Source organism: Mesoplodon densirostris, chromosome 2, assembly GCF_025265405.1.
Source record: "Mesoplodon densirostris isolate mMesDen1 chromosome 2, mMesDen1 primary haplotype, whole genome shotgun sequence".
NCBI classification, from domain to species: domain Eukaryota; kingdom Metazoa; phylum Chordata; class Mammalia; order Artiodactyla; family Ziphiidae; genus Mesoplodon; species Mesoplodon densirostris.
In genome coordinates, this window is record NC_082662.1 from 12,447,322 (window position 1) to 12,470,824 (window position 23,503).

General features: G+C 46.9%; 1 protein-coding gene across 1 annotated transcript in view; it reads left to right on the forward strand.

Moving 5' to 3' along the window:
- Window positions 1–23,503, forward strand: part of LOC132502459 (forkhead-associated domain-containing protein 1-like) — an 89,338-nt gene that overhangs the window by 17,875 nt on the left and 47,960 nt on the right. The window contains exons 2-3 of the mRNA XM_060118346.1: window positions 732–938; window positions 17,020–17,290. Coding sequence (XP_059974329.1) covers window positions 732–938; window positions 17,020–17,290 — 478 coding nt within the window. The remainder of the gene's footprint in view (window positions 1–731; window positions 939–17,019; window positions 17,291–23,503) is intronic.

The window sequence follows — 23,503 nt, forward strand, 5'->3', positions numbered from 1 at the left end:
CACCAAGGCTTTTAAAAGGTAGTTATAAAACTATGTTTTGTGGTGTGAGCTCAATTGTGTTTAAACTTTTAAAAAAGATTGTAAGCATAGAGAAAAGACTGGAAGGATGTGAACCATCGTGTTCTCAGTGCCTGCCTCTGGGGGACGGGAGTCTAAGTGATTTTAATGTCTTCTTTGTGTTTTTCTGTAGTTCTCATTTTCTGCATTATTACAAAAAAAACATGTTATTTTAAAAATGAATAGAAGAAACAAATGAAAACAACAATTATTACAAAACCTCCCCTGAACTTTAACACTTGCAGTAAATGGACAGTTGTCACTTGCCAACTGACCTTTCTGGTTTGTGTTGGGCCATTTCTGCTGTCTTGCCACTCGGGACAACCAAAAGGATACTTGCATGGGATCAGAGAACTATCAAGTGGCCAATTCCTGGCCAATTCCCCCCGAGTTCCCTCTTGCCTCTGTGTTGCCTGACGCCCTACCCCAAAACTGGGCATCTATTCTGGGTCTGCTGTCAGGCTCTGGTGACCCTCCACTCACTAGCTGTGTGGCCTTAGGCAAGTCACTTAACCTCTCTGACCCTCAGCATCCTCCTCTTAAAATGAGGATTGCAGTGACCATCCAGCCAGATGAAGTGGTGAGCACATTGGGGCACCCAGTGTCAGTGGCACTAGTTATTCCTTGTTATTCCTGTTCTTCCTGGCTCTGACTGTCCCCCTTCTGCATTTCAGTCTGCAGACGTCGACAACCATCACGCACTCATTGAATATAATGAGGCCGAAAGCAGCTTTGTTCTCCACGACTTCAATTCCTGCAACGGCACGTTCGTCAATGAGTGCCACATTCAGAACGTGGCTGTGAAGCTCCTACCCGGAGACATTCTGAGGTTTGGGTCCGGAGGGCTGACCTACGAACTGGTCATCGAAAACCCAGCCTCTGTGAGTACAGGCCCCTGCCGGGGGGGGGGGGGGGGGGGGGGGCGGTGCAGAGGTGCCGTGTTGTGTCACCTTCCGTGCAGCCTAGGGCTCGGGTACGGCCACAGGTGGAGTTCGTCTGGAGCGCGTCACTCTTGCTTTCGCGATTCTGCGAAGTTCAGCTTCATTGCGTGGGTGCCCGGGGAGAGCGAGTCCTCGCGCCCTCTTCTGGGCATTTCATGGAATTACCTTCGAGGGTTGCCTAGCGACCAGCCCGGAGCGAGAGCGTTTTCCTGAAAAGTGAAGCTAGGCGAGGGGAGGTGGAAAGCAGGTGTGTGCTTTTGAAGATGCAGAGATGGATGCTTCCTTTTTAGGCAGATCAGTGCTCTGCAACTTCCTAGCTTTGCGACCTCGGCCAGGGTTCTCTGCGTGCCTGGGTCTGGGTCTTCTCAGCGGTGCAGGGCGTTGAGAGAGTATCTATGTACAAAAAGTCAAAGTCTCTGGCCAGAGTAGACGCTCAAGGCCTGCCAGCTGTTATCACACCGGATCAGAAATGTTCCCGGGATCAGGACCTAAAGTATGGCCCCAGCTTAAGCGAAACGTAAGCCAAAATTCGCCCAGCAAAGCTCAGTCACAAGAAGTATCTGGTTCAGTAGGGAGGCAGGATGGGGGCTGGGTAGCAACACAGTCCTGGGTCAGAACCCCAGCTCTGCCACTGGCCTACTCGGTGCGCTCTTGCACAAGCCATTGGACCCCTCGGAACCTCGGTTTCCTCATCTACAAAATGGGGCCAACGACAGCAGTGACCTTGCAGGCTTATCTCGAGGGCTAAATGAGATGCTTATCATTGTAAAACTCCCAGAATAATGCCCATTCGTGGTGAGCACACACTTAATACCTGTAGTGTGTGTCCCACAGAGACGGTGTGTTAACCTCACTCGCCAGCACCAAGAACGCTGCATGGGCTGAGACCTCCGAGGCTTAAAGTCCTTTCTGGGACGAGGCTGGGTATAAATAAATAAAGTTTAGAGAATCTAGACAGAATCCTGGGGTGTGGGTCCCCTAGGCAGCCTTAAATACTCACTCAGAGAAGATCAGCACCGTCCCTCAGGCTGCAGGGCCCGTGACACCGCATCCACCACGTTTGGCTTTGAAAATCTGGGGCAGTTTTCTCCTGCTGCTTCTCAGCCCCCTTTTCCTCCTTGGACCAGCATTAAAGTGTGCTCACTTGTGGGATGCACTGGGATCCACTGGCCGCCCTGAGGAGGGGCTCTTGACCCAGAAGGTGTTGACCTGATCAGGAGTTCTCAACATGGGTTCTAAGGATCCCCCTCGTCAGAAGCACGTGGGGAGCAGACCAACAGTGCAGATCTGGGCTTCACCCCAGGCCTGAGGACTCATACTTAGGATTCCCAGATGAAATACAGGACACCCAGTTAAATCTGAATTTCAGATAAGCAACAAATAATTTTTATGTACAGGTGTGGCCCAACTATTGCAAGGAATCACTTATGCTGAAAAAATTATTTGGTGTTTATCTGAAATTCAGATTTTACGGACACCCTATAGTTTTCTATATATTTATTTATTCATTTATTTGTTTATGCGAAATCTGGCAACCATACACATCCTCCCTGGGAGTAGGGCCTGGGAATATGCATGCTCACAAGCTCCCTGATGATTCTGATGCACCGCCAATAGGAGGGAAACCGAAATTTAGAATCATTTGTATGGAACACTTACAGAATTTTTTAGGGATCAAAAAAAAGGGGATTTCACACTCCCAAGCCTGAAAATCCAAGTTCAGGAAGTTTGATTCAATGTGCCCCAAAATGTCTGATTCCTAGAAATTTTTAGGAATGTTCAGTTAAATTACAGGTTACCAGGCCCCCTCCCAGGGAAATTCTGACTCTGTGGCTTGCCCGTGGGGAGAAGAGGGGAGCAGCAAACAATATCTGCATTTTTTTCTTCTTTTTTTCCTACAAAGATATTTATTGAAATATTATTTATAGGGCATAAAATTTGAAACCTAAATTTCCATCCAAAGGGGGCATTGTTTAATAAATTATATTTTTTAATATATTCTAAGGAGTTTAATATATTATAAGGAGTTCGTGTATATATGGAATACTGTTCTGCCTTTTTCAAACACAGCTTTATTGAGATATAATTGACATGCCATAAACGGCACATGTTTAAAGTCTGTAAGTGGATGGGCTTTGACATATGGGTACACCTGTGAAACCATAGCCACAATCAAGACAGTGAACAGCTCCTTCATCCTCCAAAGTTTCCTCTAGATCACAGCATGTGTTTGTTTGCTTGCTTGCTCTTAACAGCTTCACTGAAGTACAATTTACATAACAGAAACATCACCCATTTGAAGTGTCCAATTCAATCAATTTGAATATATTGATGGAGTTGTGCAGCCATCACCACAACCTGCTTTCAGAACATTTTCCTCCATTTCTATCACCCCAAACCTCGGAGAAACCTTGGAGGTATTTCATTTTGGGGTTTGTTTTTAACTTTTAATTTTCAAAATTATGGTAAAATACACATAAAATTTACCATCTTAACCATGTTTCAGTGTACAGTTCACAGTGGCATTAAATCTATTCACACTGTTGTGCAGCCATCACCCCCATCCATCTTCAGAACTTTGTTCATCTTCCCAAACTGAAACTCTAAGCCCATCACATCAAACCCCCTGCTTCCTTCCTCCCCTCCCACCATGCTTTCTGTGTCTGTGAATTGGACTATTCTAGGTTCCTCATATAAATGGAATCTTACATTGTTTGTCCTTTTGTGACCATCTTATTATCACTTAGTATGATAGCCTCATGGTTCATTCCAGTTGAATATTTCATTGTATGGATTCACCACATTTTGTTTACCTGTTCATCCATCCATGGCCACTTGGGTTGCTTCCACCTGTTGGCCATTTTGAGTAAGTTTGTTATGAACACGGGTGTACAACTATGGAATGGGGACTTTATTTTACAAGGTGCTTCTTATATAATTGTGGGAAAAAGTGATGACGACCTCTAACCTTGAGTAGATAAGACGGAAGAATATGTTTTGTAAGAAGAGAAACCAGGAGAGCAGCAGGAGGAATCACTGACGTGAACAGCACTGTGCTAAGCAATTCACCTGCTCTCCCTTATTTCACGCTCATAGCAACCTATGAGATGGGTTCTCCCGTGATCCCCATTTTACAGACAAGGAATCCGAAACTCAGAGAGGTTAAGTAATTTCCCCAGGGCCACACAGCTAGTCAGTGCAAATTAAACACTATCCCCACTTGCGGAAAAACGAGGGGAGAAAACCATTTAGTCTGATGCTAGCTGGAGCAGTAGCCTTGACTGGTTTTCACACCGAGGAAAGCATACTCTCACGGTCACTCGAATATACACGGATTTTTTTCAATTCTTATTCCTACACACACTTGCACCTTGCTTCATTCCTCGCTTGACTGCAGGCAGCTGCACAAGTGTTGCCCTGGCCTGTGCCCAGGGCACTTTGCAGGACTCTCCCCAACCCCATCTTCTCAAAAGCGCTCTCTGCCAGGGCATCCCCAGCTTGAGAAGCTTCCATCCATGACGCTCATATTCATGGAGGGGTCCTTTGCAGCATCCGTGTGAGGGCGGCCTGTGGACTGACTGACACCTTCCTACAAATTCCACTTCCTGATGACCCCAACCTGCTGGCTGTTTAAAAGAAGAGAAAGGAAGAGGGGAAAAAGGGAGAGGTATTGAAGAGCATCTCTCATCAAATATTTTGAAGCCCAGTTTTTCTAAAATATTTGTGGCCGTCTTGCTTCCGGCATATTCTTGTTTCCAATTGATTTTGGGGTCCCTGGTGAGGGCGCTGTGTGTCCTCCTTGGATGGAGTTTCCACGGAGGACTGCCCTGATATCATACAGATTAAGTATGATGAGGACTGTTCTTCTCCCGACAAAGAGTTCCCAAACGAAAGCATGTATTTCAGGTTTTGTGGTGACCCTAACCAACAGAGGAGGGTGTGACAGCATTTTATTGGGGGGGGGGGGGAGGTGCGGGGCGGTTAGGAATCCAGATGTGTTTGCAGATGTCACAGTGGTTAGAGCACGTGCCCTGAGGTCAGGCTGACTCCAGCGCCGTCCCAGCCCTGCTCTTGACCGGCTTTTATACTGGACGTGCACAAATCTTCTACCTCTCAGAGCCTCGGTCCCCACTCCTGTAACAATAGTTCCTACCACCTTGAGTGACTGTGGTATTAAGTGGGCAAAGTGCGTAAATTGCTTAGTCCAGCGTCTGGCACCTAATAAGCACATGATAACCCTCAGCTTTAGAGTCAAGCAAACCAGCATGGAGCAGCCAAGATGCCTCCTTTGTAAGTGTCCTTTTGGACAGGGAAACCTCCCAAGACCTGCCCCCGCTAGCAGATAAATACATTTGCAGATAAATTACCCTTAGAATAACATACAAGATGGAAAAATATGAAGAAAAACTTTTGTTTGACGAAGTGCATTGGCAGCCAGGTTGTGCCTAGGACCATCCTTTTTTTTTTTTTTTTTTTGCGGTCAAAGGCCTCTCACTGTTGTGGCCTCTCCCGTTGCAGAGCACAGGCTCTGGACATGCAGGCTCAGCTGCCATGGCTCACAGGCCCAGCCACTCCGCGGCATGTGGGATCATCCGGGACTGGGGCACAAACCCGTGTCCCCTGCATCGGCAGGTGGACTCTCAACCACTGCACTACCAGGGAAGCCCCCAGGACCATACTGTGTAAATTATAGCTCTCTCATCAAAGTATTACCTAGGGCTGCCATGTTGCACAACTCCAGGGTCACCATTCACAACGTAGTCCATGTGGATGGCGCCCAATGAAGCTGTGCAGGCGATAACCCGCAGGGCCATCTGCAATGCCCTGAAGCAACCGTTGATTAATCCCATAGAGTCTTGGCACCAGGCGTGGGAAATTGAAGTCCCAGAGTCAGGTGTGCCGCCGTGTTGTGGGTTTTGTGTGTTGTTGCCTTTACTCGTGCTTTCTGAGCTCTGGGAAAGGAGGTTTGGAAACAAGCTGTGCTAGTCACAGTGGCGCCGTTCTTACAAGGCAACTGAGTAAGGAAACCCACATCACCCGTATGTATCAATCATGTCTTTCTCTGTTCTGAAATACGGCAAAACTCATGGAAATGGTCAGAATGAAAAAGGAAGCCAGGCGCCACAAATGACGTGCCGAGTTGTTCCATGAGGGGGTTGACAGCTCCTTGGCGGCAGCCCCCATCCCCATGACTGCCTGTGTCTGGCCTTCCCTGTAGCCTGCTCTGCCCTGTTCCCAGTCCAGCCAGACTCTCCCACGTGGCTCCTGGATACTGTCTTCTGTCCCTGCAATGTCATGACGTCCTGTCTTGTGAGAAGAGCGCCCTTGTCGGCCAATATTCCTTGCTGCTTTAATGGGGAAGCTCTGCAGAACACAATCGAGAAAGCAAGGGCTTTGGAGTTGGATGGAGCCAAGTTGAAATGCCAGCTGCAACTGACTTTACCTTTCTGAGCTTCAATTTCCAATGTCTGCCAAGGAGCTACTCATTAATCCCAGGTCCCCTTTCCCCCTTCAGTTGTTTTTATAGAGGTCCCTGGGACCACCCCTATCATGGCATAAACTGAGGCTCAGAGAGTTTCAGCGACTTCCCCAAGGTTAGGCATCAGTCTTATAGATCCAGAGCCAGGATTAAAAGCCAGCTCTCCTGAGTCTTTTGGAGGCTTTTCCTAATAGCACGAAGCATCGTGGGGCCGTGAGAGCCCAGGCAGGTCCTTCACTGCCCAGCGGTTAAGGAAGGTCTTGCAATCCCCAGTCCAGCCTGCAGTTTCACACGCTGACAGGGGATGATTCATTATGTGGGTAAAAACGAAAGCCACTGATAATAGAAGAAAATGCATTTTCAGTTATCTGGCTTCCTCGCTTGTTTGGCTCCACTAACTTAGTTTTAGGCTGCACTAACGCAGGATCTTAGTTCCTCCACCGGGGATCAAACCTGCACCCCCTGCTTTGGAAGCGTGGAGTCTTAACCACTGGACGGCCAGGGAGGTCCCTGGCTCCACTAACTTTTTTTCTTTAATTATTTTATTTATTTTATTTATTTATTTTTGGCTGCGTTGGGTCTTCGTTGATGCGCGTGGGCTTTCTCTAGTTGCGGCGAGCGGGGGCTACCCTTCGTTGCAGCGCGCGGGTTTCTCATTGCGGTGGCTTCTCTTGTTGCGGAGCATGGGCTCTAGGTGTGTGGGCTTCAGTAGTTGTGGCACGCACGCTCAGTGGTTGTGGCTCACAGGCTCTAGAGCACAGGCTCAGTAGTTTTGGCCCATGGGCTTCGTTGCTCTGCAGCATGTGGGATCTTCCTGGACCAGGGCTCGAATCCCTGTCCCCTGCATTGGCAGGCGGATTCGTAACCACTGTACCCCCAGGGAAGTCCACCCACTAACTCTTTCCCAGGGATATTGCTGCTGTTCCTGGACAAATTCAATTGCCCCCTTTCTTCTTCTTTTTTGACGAAGGTGATCACACCTGATGGCTAATGTTTTATGCTCATTTATTATGGACCAGGAAGTGTTCTCAGCATTTCACGTGCACTATCTCACCCACTTCTCACAGACTAAGAAATGGCTGTTAGTATCCCTATGTCTTCCAGACAAGGCACAGAAATGACACACTCATCAGGGTCCCAGAGAAGGAGCAGAGCCGGGAGCCGGACCAGAGTCTGTGTGACGCCGGATCCCAAGGTCTTAACCCGAGGTCGGCACGGTATGGCCCAGGGCCAAGTGCGGGCCATCGCCTGTTTTTGTAAAGTTTCCTGGGAACACAGCCATCCCATTCATTTCAGTATTGCCTGTGTTGTGGGCTACAAGGGCAGAGTAAGATGGGCAGATCCTATGGCCCACAGGGCTGGAAGTGCTTACTATCTGGCTCTACAGAAAACGTTTACCAGCCTCTGCTTGTAACACTATGCTGTCCTGCCTCTTTCATTTGACTTGGTTTCTAAAAGAAGAACTTAAAATAGAGGGGGGAGCTGGGGAGAAAGAACTCACTCAGATTGAGCCTTACTGTGTGCCAGGAAATGTGCTGGTTAATTGCTTAAGTTTACTGAGGAATAAGAAGAAACAGACAAGCTGGAAAACTAAATTTTGAACAGTCTTTTCAATAGCTCTTTAAAAAAGAGCTGGAAATATGTGGTTCTAAATATACATACACATATATATGCATTTGCAAATATAGTAATAATATAATTACATTGACATGGATCTGATAAATATACTAGACATTAACCTATTATATATACAACAGATGCATATTACAAATTTTGCCTGTTTCTTCAACTGGAAAGTTTTCTTTTAAAACTGTGGACTGTTGGGAATTCCCTGGTGGTCCAGTGGTTAGGACTCAGTGCTCTCACTGCTGAGGGCCTGGGTTCAATTCCTGGTCAGGTAACTAAGATCCCACAAGTGCACGGCGAGGCCAAAAAATGAAATAAATGAAACTATGGAATGTCTTCCCTGAGTAACTTTTGAAGCAGAAATTTGGGGTTTGTAGTCTGAAGCCTGCTGTAGCTAGAGAGCTATTTATCTATCAAAGTTTCTCTAAGCAGCGTTTTACTACTTGTCTTATGATTAGTTCCTTGGTCTTAAATCATTCTTCTCTGGAGATGCTGCTTTACTTTTATAAGTGGAAAGGTAAATTTGGTGCATGATGACAGTCTGGTGGGTTTTATTTGAGCATGTCATAACCTTTAAAACAACTTTCACTCTGAGTACATAGTGATGCTTATGCTAAAGTCTCAATAAGCATACTGTCCAGGAAATTTCATTTTTGCAAGTGTCAGAAAACCAACTAAAACTAGCCTAGGCAAAAAAAAAAAAAAGCTCATGGAACTGAAAAGGCCAAAAGCTGCAGCTTAGGCCCAGCTGGATCCAGGCGCCCAAATCATGGTCAGGAATCTGACTCTTTCTTCCCTGTTAGCTTCCCAATCTCAGACAGACTCTTGCCTCACCTGTAGGAAAGTGGCCAGCAGCAGCCCCAGCATCCTACAAAGTAGCAGTTCCAGGGAAAGAGCCAGCATCTTCATTGACACTGGCTTGGATCACGTGGCTTCCCCTGAACCAATCCCTGAGGCCAGGGGCCAGGAATGCTCTGATTGGCCAGGCCTGGGTTATGGTCTCACCCCTGGGGTGGAAGGGTCAGAATTCTATGGACTCAGGATTGTCAGGGAAAGGGTGTCTTCCCTGCAAAAAAATTAAGGTGCCCATCCAGAAGATGGAAGAAATGGATGCGGGGGAGGCAAAAACAAAGAAGATGTCCATGACATTAGGAAGCATTCCTATTGCCTAAGTGGAGCCTTCCTAACGGGATTTGCCACTAGGGATGTGGGGGGAGGAAAATGACGAATAATCCACTTTTCCATTGGAAAAGTCCCAGGCCAGTCTCCAAGGAAGCAGAGTTGCTCATTTCTCTCCTGTGGTGAACAGGTGTGATGAGAAGCTCAGAGTCAGGGCCTTAGTTGTCCATCCCTAAGAAGGGTGGCATTTCCACATTCCTGGGACCTCTGAATAGGGCCCGTTCTTGAGGAGGATGTGGCTTTACTGTACCGGGGGTTGAGGAGCCGGCAACTGAGTGAATGACCAGAGAGCGTGGTGCCCTTCAGAACAAAACCTCTTTCTTGTCAAGCTTTGTCATCTCCTACCTGACCTTGTAGGATTTCCTCTACCCTGTGCTCTTACAGGTCCTGTGGGGACTTAATGATATGATGAGAAATCCTGAGGCTGGGTGTTTTATATCAAAGGCGATTTCCCGAGACCAGTGAAGTGGAGGGCACGGGGCAGCAGGCAGCCTCAGGCTCGGCCTCCGCAGCAAAAACTCACACACAAGGACCCCTGAGGCTGTGTTGTCACCAGATGTCTACAGGCGATGCAGATGACATCGGGGGAGGTGGAGACGGGAGCGCGGGCTGAACCCTTAGCATCCTGCTGAGACAGAACCCGGACCCGGCCAGGAACCGGGCCGCGTCCTGCTTCGTCTGGCAGACCACACCCTTTGTTACCAAACCAGAACCACGTTGCTCCTTCTCTGAACTTAGTTGATGATCATTCATTCATTCATTCTGTCTCTCTAACTGGCAAGACCGAATTGAAGCAGGCCAAGTCTAGGGGTAGCAAAAGCTATTTGCAAAAATCCGGCTGTTTTCTCATTAGATTCTATTTCCCATTTTATGGACTGACCAGGAAGCTGATTAGAACTTGAAAGGAAAGGAAAAACTGTAAGACTGAAGATTTACAAGAAAATGGGAAAATTAGATGGGCCAGATCTCCTTTAACACAGCTGGGAAAACCCCAAACGAATGGCTTTTCTGAACAGCTCAAAGGGACTTAATTCTTTTAAGTTCCAAAACCTAAAAATAATGTATAACTTGGCGGTTCTGTGTTCTAAATGTATAACCCTGATTTCTCACACTGAAACCCCGTACATGATTTACCCTTTTCTTGGGGACATAGAATTATTACCCGTCTCTGAGTTACGGTGACACCCCGGGAGCTGTTGAGATAAAGGCCATTTGTCCTGGCACCAAGTAGCACCCTCTCCTGGCTTCTGAGATCTACTGGCCATGTTTTCTAGTCTCCATTCTGTCTTTCCAGGTCCATGGCTCCTCCATGCTGCGTTCAGTGTCCCTGCTCGCCACCATCACCCCTACCCCGCAGGCCCTTCCAGACCATGGCAATTAAGCTCCACATCTATGTATGTTAAATTCTTCTGTAAGGAAGCCGGTCTCTTCTCCCTCCTTTATGTATTTACTCACTAATGTATCTATGTCAGTATGGATCCATGTATACTGATTTTACACTTTGAATTATAATCCAATACTCATTAACTTGTTCATCGCTCAAATTCTTCCAGCCTTGGCCACTGGGAGCTCTTTCAGATTGCTTGCTGTGTCCTTGAGCATCTCCCCACCTTTTCGTTTGGGGCACTTCCTTACTCTCTGCTGTTACAAGATGCGCCAGGCTTAGCATGTGTTTTCCCCATCCCAGCCCCAGAATCAAAGTGCTTTTTATTTACACTCCATTTGCCAACTGTTCAGCTCAGTCAGCGAACACCTACCATGAGTAGCAGGCACTCTGCTGGGTGCCAGCACAGCCAGCAATGGGCTGGTAAATATTTAATGACCAGCTCTCTGGAAAAAGTAAAGTACATGGATGCACAGCATAAGGTTTACTGATATAAAGAATGTGTAGCACAGTCTTTCCATGTAACAAGAAATACAGTACTCTTTCTTGTAAATTCTATATAGCCAGCTGAGTCTCACAGCATGCTTTCATTGACTTTAGGTGAACTCTTGTATCCATAGCCAATTTCTCATTGCAGTTGACGAATGAGAGAGTCCCCAACCTGAGCACTCGTGGGTATTTTTGGATATTTTGGATTTATGAATAATACAAGTGAAAAAAGAAAGACGTTAGAACTTCACATGTTCCTCAGTGACATGAGTGACTTTGTTGCTGCATCAGATAATAATTTTTAAATACTGGAAGAACGTTTCCCCAATTTTTTGCTCTATTCATAACATAACGGCTAAGACACAACATGCTTTTGTATAATCTGCATTGTTAACATTTTCTCCATTACCGTCTTAAGTCTAGGCAATCAACAAAACAAACAAACAAACAAAATCAAGCTCTACATGAACCACCATTATTAAACCTATTTATAAAACTTTTTAAAAACCAAGCCCTCATTTATAACATTTCCTGATTTCTATGGTGTAATATGCCCTCCACGGTCCATTTCAAGCTCCCAGTGACATATCCCTGAATACAGAGAAGGAAAGAGAGGTGTGGTAACACATTACTATGTAACATTTCCAACAGAAACATATAGTAGAGTGAAATAACCTCAAGAGCATAGGTAATAATAAAATAGAGTAAAATAATTAGGAAAGGGTGAGTTTTAAGTTTGTATAACCTTTGTTTCTGATATAATTTAATTGTAAACTTATGTAAGTTAATTCGTATTAATGGCTGTGTTTATCAACCAGTTGGCAAAATTCTTGGACATTTAACAATCGGTTCTCGTGAGCGGGTACCAGCTGGGCCCAGGACTCCTCTGGTACAGCAGTGAACATACCACAGGTCTTCCCGGATGGAGGCTGGGGTCCTGTGAGCTGCTTCCAGGGCGTGGCATGTACCAGATGAATAACACTTCCATAAGACAGTTGTCAGTGTTCCTAGAAAATCCCATTTCTAAGTAGCCCATGCGATGTCTTGTGTTTTTTCACACCATCTAATGTTCATTTCCTTTTTTTAACTTGGAAAATATCCTATCATTCACTAACCAATCGTCTAAGATCCGTTTGTGAGTATGGAAAGCAGGTAATAAATCATGACTTCGAGTAACCTAGAAGTCCTAAGAGCACAGGTATTGGAGTCAAATTGTGTCACCACTTCCTGGCTGTGAGACGTTGGGCAAGTCATTTAACCTCTCTGAGCTTCAGTTTCTTAATCCACACAATGAGGGGTAAAATGCCTCCTCCAAGATTATTCTGGAGATCAGATGAGACCACATGCATTAAGTGCCCAGCACAGTCTGTGGCACCTCTGTGGCTTCTCTACACAGTGGCTCATAGTCGTTGTATTGTCCACAATTACTTACAAATGGCAGAGCACATAACAAGCTCTCCAAGGGCAAGGTCTAAGTTTCCACCTTCTCTGCAGGCTCCAGGGCTTCCTGGCAGAATTCATGTGTACTGTAGGCACTCGATGTGCAAACTACTTCGAATTTTTTTTAGGGTGTCCCATTCAACTTACACTCTTCTCAGGGTTAGAAGCAGATATTGGAGAAATAACACAAAGAACAAATAGATAATTTGAAAAAAAATGGATAGTGATCTCTTGAGTAAATCATGGACCTGTGTTTATTAAAGCTAATATAAATTCAGCCGTGGATGTGGTCATGGTTAATCCAGGTGGTTGACAACCTGCTTTTTTTTTTTTTTTTTTTTCCGGTACACGGGCCTCTCACTGTTGTGGCCTCTCCCGTTGCGGAGCACAGGCTCCAGACGCGCAGGCTCAGCGGCCATGTCTCACGGGCCTAGCCGCTCTGCGGCATGTGTGATCTTCCCGGACCGGGGCATGAACCCATGTTCCCTACATCGGCAGGCGGACTCTCAACCACTGAACCACCAGGGAACCCCCAACCTGCTGTTTTAAAGGTAGTATGGAAAAGAAATCAGGAGTATCACATATGCTACCTCAAAAACAAAACAAAAAACCCAACCATGGCAACATACCATATGGTCAGAGAACAGACACAAAGAAAGAGAAAAGGCATTAGCGTGTATTTTTAAACTAAAGTTTCTAAAAACAGACTTGAAGACTTCCCTGGTGAAACAGTGGATAAGAATCCACCTGCCAGTGCAGGGGACACAGGTTCGAGCCCTGGTCTGGGAAGATCCCACATGTCGTGGAGGAACTAAGCCCATGCGCCACAACTACTGAGCCTGCGCTCTAGAGCCCACGTGCCACAACTGCTGAGCCCATGTGCCCCAGCTACTGCAGCCCATGCGCCTAGAGCCCACACTCTGAAACAAGAGAAGCCACCACAAGGAGAAGCCTGCGCACCACAACAAGAGTAGCCCCCCACTCGCCGCAACTAAAGAAAGCCTGCACATAGCAACGAAAACCCAACACAGACAAAAATAAATAGAATTCAATCTAAAATAAATCAATAATAAAAACAGACTTGTTGATAACTGACCTTGACCCCATGCTTCCTGTACAGCCCAGAGCTGGCTTTTAATGTGAGTCTTCTTCTTATGTTTGCTTTTCTCCCTGCCTGTTTCGTTGTAGTTACCAGCAGCAATTTCTGAGAAAACCTTGACCTTCCCTTTGATAAAGCAAGCCAGGAAACTAGAGAAAACCAACTTTAACCATCCAACTAAAGCTACCCTCAACCAACACGCTTCAGAGAAAAAAAAAAAAACTTTATTTTTAAATTTTTATACCCGAAGAGCTTGGAGTCTCTGCTGCGTTTATACATCTTTGGCTCCTTCCCACTAGGGGCCCTATCGTTCGGGCTCTGTGTGCTGCAAGCAACAGAAACCAGCTCTAGCCAGCCTCAGGGATGGAGCACTTCAGGGTAGCACCCCAGCCAGTGCTCAAAACCAGCTTCCTTATTTTCCCCACCATGTTCACAGCAGCATAGTTATAATAGCCAAGGGGTAGAAACCACCCAAGTGCCTATGACGCTTAATGGATAAACAAAATACACTCTAAACTGTATGGGGGAATATTATTTAGCCTTAAAAATGAAGGAAGGGCTTCCCTGGTGGCGCAGTGGTTGAGAGTCCGCCTGCCGATGCAGGGGACACGGGTTCATGCCCCAGTCCGGGAGGATCCCACATGACGCAGAGCGGCTGGGCCCGTGAGCCATGGCCGCTGAGCCTGCGCGTCCGGAGCCTGTGCTCCACAACGAGAGAGGCCACAGCAGTGAGAGGCCCGCCTACCACACACACACAAAAATAATAAAATAAAAGAAGGAAATTCTGACATGTTACAACATGGATGAACCTTGAAGGCATTATGCTAAGTGAAATACGCCAGTCACAAAAAGACAGGTACCATGTGATTTCACTTATTTGAGGTACTTGGTACTTAGAGTAGTCCAATTCATAGAGACAGATTGTTGGTCACCACAGGCTGGGTGGCGGAGGGAATGGGGAGTTGTTGTCTAATGGTTAATAGAGTTTACGTTTTGCAAGACGAAAAAGTTCCGGAGATCCATCTCACAGAAATGTGACTATACTTAACACCACTGAACTGTATACTTTAAAATGGCTAAGATGATAAATTTTATGTTGCAGGTTATTTACCACAATTTGAAAAATAAATAAACAGCTTCCCTCTCTCCATGTCTGGGCTCCACTCCCTCATGCTGGCTGCATTCTGAAGTCCCACCAGGTCACTCCAGATCCTGGTGTCCAGCCAAATCTTCTTGGGTCTCCTTGGATCTGATTGGATCACTTGCCCCACCACTGAACCAATCAGTATGTCCAGGGAGTGTGATTGGTTGATTGCTTAGCCCCACCCACAGCAATGGGCTGACAGATTGGGAGGGAGATTCCTGGAATTTCCAGAAGAGCCAGGTGGGTTGCGGCCTGTCCACTACGGCAGTGAACCACTTGAGGCATGAGATATGAGCACTCCCTTCAGCACCCTGGCAGTTAGTGGGCAGTGAGGCACATCTACCTGAGCATCCCAGCACAAAAGGGAATTCCTCCACACTACCCGTGGTCTCTCGATTTGTTTTCTATCAGGCGGGGGTAAACCATACTCAAATTTCCCCCTTCCCACCTTCAGCCCTTTCATTCGATAAATCTTTATTAAATCGATGAGGAAAGGTTGTAGGAATGATTGAGGCAAGACAGCCCCAGAGGAGAGGACGGGAAGGGATCGGATGGATGGAGAAGTGAGTGCAAGGCAGGAGCAGGACACCTCAGCTTCTGAAAGGAGAGAAAGGAAGAAAGCTTAGGTGGAGACCGAGGTGCCCACAGTGGAGAGAAATTCGAATCTCCACATAAGGTAACAGAGTTCTGGAACACTGCCAAGTCCGTTCCTGAAACAGGTTTCAACAGGGCCAGTGTCATCATAAATGCTGGGCCAGGTGTCGCCAGGCAATTGGAGTTTGATTTTCCCGAACAGTGTTCTCCCTGACTCCAAAAAAGTCTTCAGGGGAATTCACCAGATTCTTGACTTGGCTGGGAAAGACTGTAGCTAAAAGACTGGTTTGGGAACCTGAGTGAGTGGAGAACCTTCCTCTTGAATACAATCCAGCTGGAGCTATAGGAAGTTCTGTCTGCCAGTGCTCCTATTTCGGAAGCATTCTGTCCTGTTTCTCATTATGTGTCTGCACTCTGCAGAAAGAGAAACGTGACCGCCACAGGCGGCAAACCTTTGAACTTAGCTTCTTCCTTGAAAAGTGTGTTTTTTTCTGCCAAGAGACTGGGGGGGGGGGCAGAGAAGGGAGAGAGAGACCGAGAGGGAAAGAGCTTTCCAGAACCCCAGTCCCACCAACCTCTCCACCACCACCTGAGCTTGGTGAAGTCCTTAACCTCTCCAAGCCTCATTTGTAAGCTAGGAATAAGGAGAGCTCCTCCCCTTCAGGGCTATCGCGAGAAATCGGTGAGTAATTACAATAAATGGTAGCATTCACGATGTCATGGTTTAACCACTAGGCATGGGGAGGGATGGCCACAACAGCATTAACCAAGACAAAGCCAGGTGTCAGCACATCTCAGCATTTGCTTCTCCCGGTTTACATGGATTTTGATGTGCTCTCTAATGAAAGTAGATAGACATCTTCCGCTGGATCAGATGAAAAAAGGTTCCCTCGATAGATATTTATGGAGCGTCTGCCAAGAATCAGATGTGGCAGATGTTGAGGATCACAGGTTAATGATCCAGCTGGGGTTCGAGCCAGTTGGGGTGCCTGCCACCCCAGAGGTCTCGGCTTCAGGGAACAGGTGGAATGGGAGTGCCAGGGAGACACACAGTGTGGATGTGTGTGTCCTGGAGAGCTGGGCTTGAATCTCGGAGATGTGTTCATTCATTCTTTCAACCAATATTTAAGGACCTACTGTGTATGTGCCAAGGGTTTATTCTAGGAGCTGAGGATACGGTGCTGAGCAAGGTAGACAAAAAGCTGTCAGCCTCTCAGAGCTCAGAGGTGGCGTTGTACCAGCTCAGACGCTCACTGCCAAATCTGTGATCCTGGGAAAGTCACTAGGTCTTGCTCAGCCTCGGGCTCATCACAGAGCATCAGGGGTATTAAATGAGGTAATGCATGTGAATCTCTTGACTGGGTGCCTGGCACGAAGGCTGCACCCAATAAATGGTGGTGTGATAGTGTGCAAGGTGACCCACGGTGGGGACCGCCATCCCAAATTTGGGGAGAGTGTGGGAGGGATTCTTGGGAGAAGTGACTTATACGCCGACATCTAGGGCAGCAATTATGTCGCCGGGACAGAAAGGTGAAGACCACCCCAGCTGCTCGTAACCTCCCCTGACCCTCTTTTCTGCCCCTGCAGGTCTCCTTCCCATGGGTGAGGGGCCCAGCACCTTGGCCAAGGCCACAGCCACCTTGGGCCACCCAGCAACTGAACCAGTCACCCTCACCACGACAGACCCCCTTCTACCCGGGCATCTGGCCAGCGCCAGTGCAGAGGAGCTGGTCGCAGGGGTCCCCCGAGCCCCCCATGGTCCCACCAGCCTCCCACAGGCAGCACGTGAGTGCCAGCGAGAAGATGTTCTCCTTCGGGGTGGACAGAGCCGCCCACAGCGTTCCCATCATCAGGCAAGGTACTCATGGGTGCTTCCTTGGCATCTTAGGGGAGGGGCTTTTGCTAGGAGGATGGGTCTCAGTTTCTGCTTTCCCCTTTTTTTAAAAATTTTTATTGAGGTGCAGTTGATTTACAGTGTTGTGTTAGTTTCAGGTATGCAGCACACTGAATCTGTTCAACATATACATGTATCCACTCTTTTTTAGCTTCTTTTCCCATATAGACCATTACAGAGTATTGAGGAGAGTTCCCTGTGCTATCCAGTAGGTCCTTCTTAGTTATCTCTTTTATGTATAGTATTGTGTATGTCAATCCCTCTCTTCCGATTTATCCCTCCCCCCTCTTATTCCTGGTAACCATAAGTTTATTTTCTACATCTGTAACTCTATCTCTGTTTTGTAGATAAGTTCATTTGTACCTTTTTTTAGATTCCACATATAAGCAATATGGTATGATATTTGTCTTTCTCTGGCTTTTGCTTATGTTCTTTGGTTCTGAAGTAGAACATAATCAAATGTGAAAAAATTGGGATAAGCAGAAAGTTAGAAAACAGTAAAAGATAAGCTGTCACCCTTATCACCAGAATCCTCCCTGTTGACTTTTTGGTACAAACTCCTCCAAGACTGTGCTCTGTCCATCTGCACACGTCAGTACCTCTGTGGTGAGTGTGTGTGTGTGTGTGTGTGTGTGTGTTTGTACATATATATGAATATATATGAATCTGTATCAGAATCTATATTTATATACTTCAACTCAGATGTACAGACATATTGGTAACTGAAGTCCCTCTTGCCTTAGGAGGTTTTTAAATATTTTATTGCCATTTTACAGGTAAGAGGAGACTGAGGCTTATGGAGAAAATTACTTCTCCGGAGGTTATGTATTCAATCTAATCTAAAATAACGCTTTTCAGTCAAATTTAAGGCTGGTTATCTCAGTGACTGTCACTCACAGCCTGGTCACTTTGGGGACACACAGCCATCAGGGTTTCCTTCTCCCCCCTCCCCCCCAGAAGGCCTCATGGCATTTGGGGAGGAGACTTCCTGTCTGTCACCATCCTCTTGGCCTTGCCAGGCTTACTGGCAGAGTAGCTGGGTCGACTTAGTCCCTGGCATGATTCCCAGGTTTCTTCTGTGGCCACTGGTGTGAAGGTCCCATTCTCTGTTTTCTGTGTCCCAGCCCCAGACCCCTCTGAGTCCCCAGGTACCTCGATGCCTCCACACCCTTCCCTGGTCTCACTCAGGACCACTCACCTAGTCACTTCCCTCAACCATTCAAATAATAGTTATTATACTGAAATAAACAGACTAAGGAGCAAATGAAATGTATCTCTGCAGTTTACATCATCATCATCATCATCTAAGGAAGGCTCATGTACCAACCACCCAAGTTAAGAAATTACTCAGCCATTTCCCCCCAGCATTTTTTTTTTAATTTAATTTAATTTATTTCTTTATTTATGGCTGTGTTGGGTCTTCACTTCTGTGCGAGGGCTTTCTCCAGCTGCGGCGAGCAGGGGCCACTCTTCATCGCGGTGCGCGGGCCTCTCACCATCGCGGCCTCTCTCGTTGCGGAGCACAAGTTCCAGACGTGCAGGCTCAGTAGTTGTGGCTCACGGGTCCAGCTGCTCCGCGGCATGTGGGATCTTCCCAGACCAGGGTTCGAACCCGTGTCCCCTGCATTGGCAGGCAGACTCTCAACCACTGCGCCACCAGGGAAGCCCCCCCGCCCAGCATTTTAATGTGAAAACTTTCAAACATACAGCAAAGCAAAAAGAATTTTACAGAGACAGCTCTCCTCCTAATTCTACCGCTAACACTTTGCTGTACTCTTTATTACATTTCTGTCTACCCATCCTTCTTGTCCGGCATTAATCCATCTTATTTTTTGGATGCATTTCAAAATAAATAGCACACATCTGTAGTCCTCCCCCTAAATGTTTCAGCACATATACCATTAACTAGAACTCAACATTTTTTGTCTCCTTCATGTAAAATGAACACAGAATGTGTATCAGTTATCATGATTGCATAACGAATTCTCCCCAAACGTAGCAGCCTAAAGCAAAATCAAACATGTGTTATCATCTATACGGTTTCTGTGGGGTCAGGAATTTGGCAGCAGCTTAGCAGGATGGCTGTGGCTCAGGGTCCCTCGTAAGGCTGCAGTCATCTGAAGGCTTGACCTGGGCCAGAGGATCCACTTCCAACACGGCTGCTCACATGGCTGTCAGCAGGATGCCCCGGTTCCTCACCACATGGGCCTCCCTAGAGAGTGGCTCGAGCGTTCTCATGACACGGCGGCTGCTCCTCCTGGGCAAGTGATCCTGGAGGGTAAGATGGAAATGGCAACATCTCTTGTGAATAAGCCTCAGAAGTCATTCTCTGTCATTGCTGCAATATCCTGCTGGTTACCCAGGGCCTCACCCTCCAGTGTGGGAGAAGACTACACCCAGGCCTGAACACCAGGAGGTGGGGATTATCAGCAGTCATCTTGGAGGCCGGCTACCACAGCCTGCCCTCGGGTCCTCAATGATTCACACTCCTCCTCCTCTCTCCGGAGGCCCCCCAAAATCTCACCCCAGTAACAGCCTCGGCTCCAATTCCAGAATCTCGTCTAAATCAAGTCCAGGTACAGATGGGGCTCATGGGTGTAGTACGTTACGTTCAGCTCATCAAGTACTACTTCCAGAAATCTGAAGACCTCTGAACAAAGGGTCTGTCCCTCACACACCCAGCACATATTGGTGGGACAGGCATAGCGTCACTGCTCCATACACTCCTCTTGTTCCAAAAGAAGAAAACCAGGGAACACACAGGAGCCCCTGGCCCAAAGCAGTTCTGAAGTCCAGCTGGGAAAATACCGGCAGTTCCTTGACTGGGCTTCAGTCCAACTCTTGCCCAGAAATGACTTTCCAGGGCTCTTGGCTCTGCCTCTGGTCCCTGAGCTCCACCTTCGGAGTCGTCCTCCCTTTCCTATGAAAGGTGTCCCATGGATGTGGCTGCATAGTTTTATAGCCTGCTTCCTGCCTGTAGAAGCTTGGGGGTCCAGACGCTTCTTTGACTTTTGTGGGTCTCTGTCAGTCTGAGTTGGCAGTGCTTCTTATTGGGGTTCATCCTATTAAGCAAAACCCACGCCCACAGACTTTTTTGTCACAAGCCCTTCCACCACGGGCTTCTGCAAAGACTGACAAAGGACAGAAGCTTCTTAGAAGCCCAGTTCTTGGATCGAAGGGTTTTCTTGGACACTGACCTGGATCTGTATTCTTAACAAAGGATTTTACAACCACACCCTCAGCTTCTTCTCTAGACTGTGATTTCTTGAGAGCGCCCTTGATTTGATCTTTGCCCAGAACCTGTTTCTTACATTTCATTTGCCACGCGGAGAGGCACGGAATTTTCAAGCCCAGAGCACTGCCCTGGTTTAACAGCCCTTCATTTAACTGTCTCTCCCCCTCACATTTCACTATAAGTAGCAAGAAGTAACCAGGCAGCACCTTCCAAGACTCTGTCTGGGACTCTCTTTAGCTTGACCACTCAGCCTCATCACATTTTCTACCTTCCTCATGACCACAGGCAACGTGTTAGGAAACTTTCTGCCACCACCTAACAAGGATCCCTTAACCCCAGTAACATTTTCCTCACTTTCCTGGAACCCTTCCCTCACGGCCTCCTCAAAGGCCATCGGGCTTCTACTAAGACTATTCAGGCTTTCTCAAAGACTCTTGGCCAAAATCCTCCAGCTTCTGCCCACTGTTCCATCCCAAACCACGCCACATTGTAGGGTTTTTGTTAAATTTTGCACCACTCCTGGTGCCCAAACCTGTCTTTGCTACTTATTGTTGCATAACAAATTACTGCAGGATGTAATGGCCTAAAACAACAGTGAACATTTATTATCTCATGGTTTCTCTGAGTCAGGAAGTTGGGAATGGCTTCGCTGGGGGATTCTTGCTCAGGATTGTCCCTGAGGTGGGAGTCATGGTGGTGGCTGGGCTGTGGTCCTCTGGAGGCTTGTCTGGGGCTGCAGGACCCACCTCCAGGATGGGTCACTCCCATGGCTTTTGGTAAGAGGCCTCAGTTCTTCACTAAGTGCACCTCTCCATACGTTGCTTGAGCATCCTCAAGCTGCCAGCTCCTCCAGACAAGTGGTCCTAGAGAGTGAGGCAGAAGCTGCAATGTCTTCTAGGATCTAAGCTCAGGAATCAAACTGTGTCATTTCTGCAATATCCTTGGTTACATAGAGGAGCTTTGTTACGGACTGAATTGCATTCCCCCAAAATGCATATGCTGAGGCCTCAATCCCAATATCGCAGAATGTGACCATATTTGGAGATAGTGTATTGAAATAGATGAGTAAGTTCAAATGAGATGATTGCGTGGGCCCTAATCCAAGGGCTGGTGTCCTTGTAAGAAGAGAGAGAGAGACGCCAGGGATGCACGTGCACAGAGAAAAGGGCATGTGAGGACACAGCAGGAAGGTGGCCGTCTGCAAGCCAAGGAGAGAGGCCTAACCCTGCCCACACCTTGATCTTGGACTTCCAGCCTCCAGAACTGTGAGAAAATGAATTTCTTTTGTTAAGACCTCCTGTGGTGTTTTGTTGTGGCAGCCCCAGCTAACTAATATAAAGTCCATCCAGTATTGGAGAGGATGATGCAAGGGTCTGAATACCAGGAGACAAGAATCAGTGGGGCCATCTTGGAGACTGGCTAACACACCATGAAAGGTGTAGATCTTGAGTGTGCTCATTGAGTTTTGACGGTCGTGTACACCTATGTAACCCAAACTCCTATCAAGATATAGAACATTACCATCACCGCACAAAGTTCCCTCATGTCCCTCCCCAGTCAATTCCCAGCCCCAGGCCCCAGAGGCACCCACTCTTCTGAACTCTTTTCCCGCCAGGGATTAGATATTCCTGTTCTAGAATCTCAAGTACACAGAACCATGTAGTACATGTTCCTCTGTGCAAGGCTTTTTTCACTCAGCATAGTATTTCTGAGATTCATTCATTTTGTTGTATGGATCATGTTCTGTTTTATGAACATATATACAGGGTTTTTGGGGTTGTTTTTTAATGCGTCCTTTGGATACATGGCACATGGGCTGTTTCTTTTCTTTTTTTCACTCCGCCATTTAAATTTTTCCACTGTAATCACCGGTTTCTCCAGTGCCATGTTGAACTTGGGGCTTCTCTAAAGGACTTGCATCCCCCCATGGAGAAATGAAGGATGAGTCGTATGGCTTAGAGTCCCTCACATCTACCTGGGCTCTATCTCCTCAGCCTCTCAGCCAGGTCTCATGTTTCCAAACGTTTGCCCTCATTCCCCTGACTCTCTCCCCATCCTCAGAAAAGGACTTTCACCTTCCCGTGTCATGGGGAGTTCCTTTCTGTCTGGGCCTCTCTACTCCACGCTTTAGAGAATACTCTGTGCTCCAGTCCTCCATGCTGTCTCTTGACAGAAAACACCTCTTTTTAAGGGTTCCGAGAAAGCTCTTTCCTCTCTTAGCAAAGCTGGGCTCTTCCAATTAAATTGGTTTACTGTTAGACTGTCACCTTGCTTTAGACTTGAAAAATTCTATTTGAAAACCCAAAGCCAAGGATTTATTGACTTCAGATCAGGTCAGGGTTTCTCAATCTTGGCACAGTGACAGGTGGGTCGCATAACTCCTTGTTGTAGGATCTGTCCTGTCCACTGTAGAATGTTTAGCAGCATCCCTGACTCCTACCCAGCAGAGATACCAGTAGCAACACCACCACCACCACCCCCCCTAACTGTGGTACTCAAAAATGTCTCCAGACATTGTCAAAAATCAAAACATCATTTTGCCTGGGGGAAAAATCATCCTGTTCTAGTTAATACTCATCCTTCCTTTACCACAAGGCAATAAAACGTCAGCTCCAAGGCCAAATCTTAATGGCAAGAGCTCATGGGAGGTGGGGAAGAATTACTGAGAAAAGAAAATATGTGGAGTGATTTATTAAAATAGCATCTTGATTCATATATATATATATATATATTTTTTTTCCCAATAATGGGATCATATGAACCTAACCTAGGTAACCTTCTTTTTTTTTCTTTTTTTGGCCGTGCCGCTCAGCTTGCAGGATCTTTGTTCCCCAGCCAGGGATGGAACCTGTGCCCCCTGCAGTGGAAGCACAGAATCCTAACCACTGAACTGCCAAGGACTTCCCTACCTGATTTTTAAAATTCAATAATATGTCATAAAC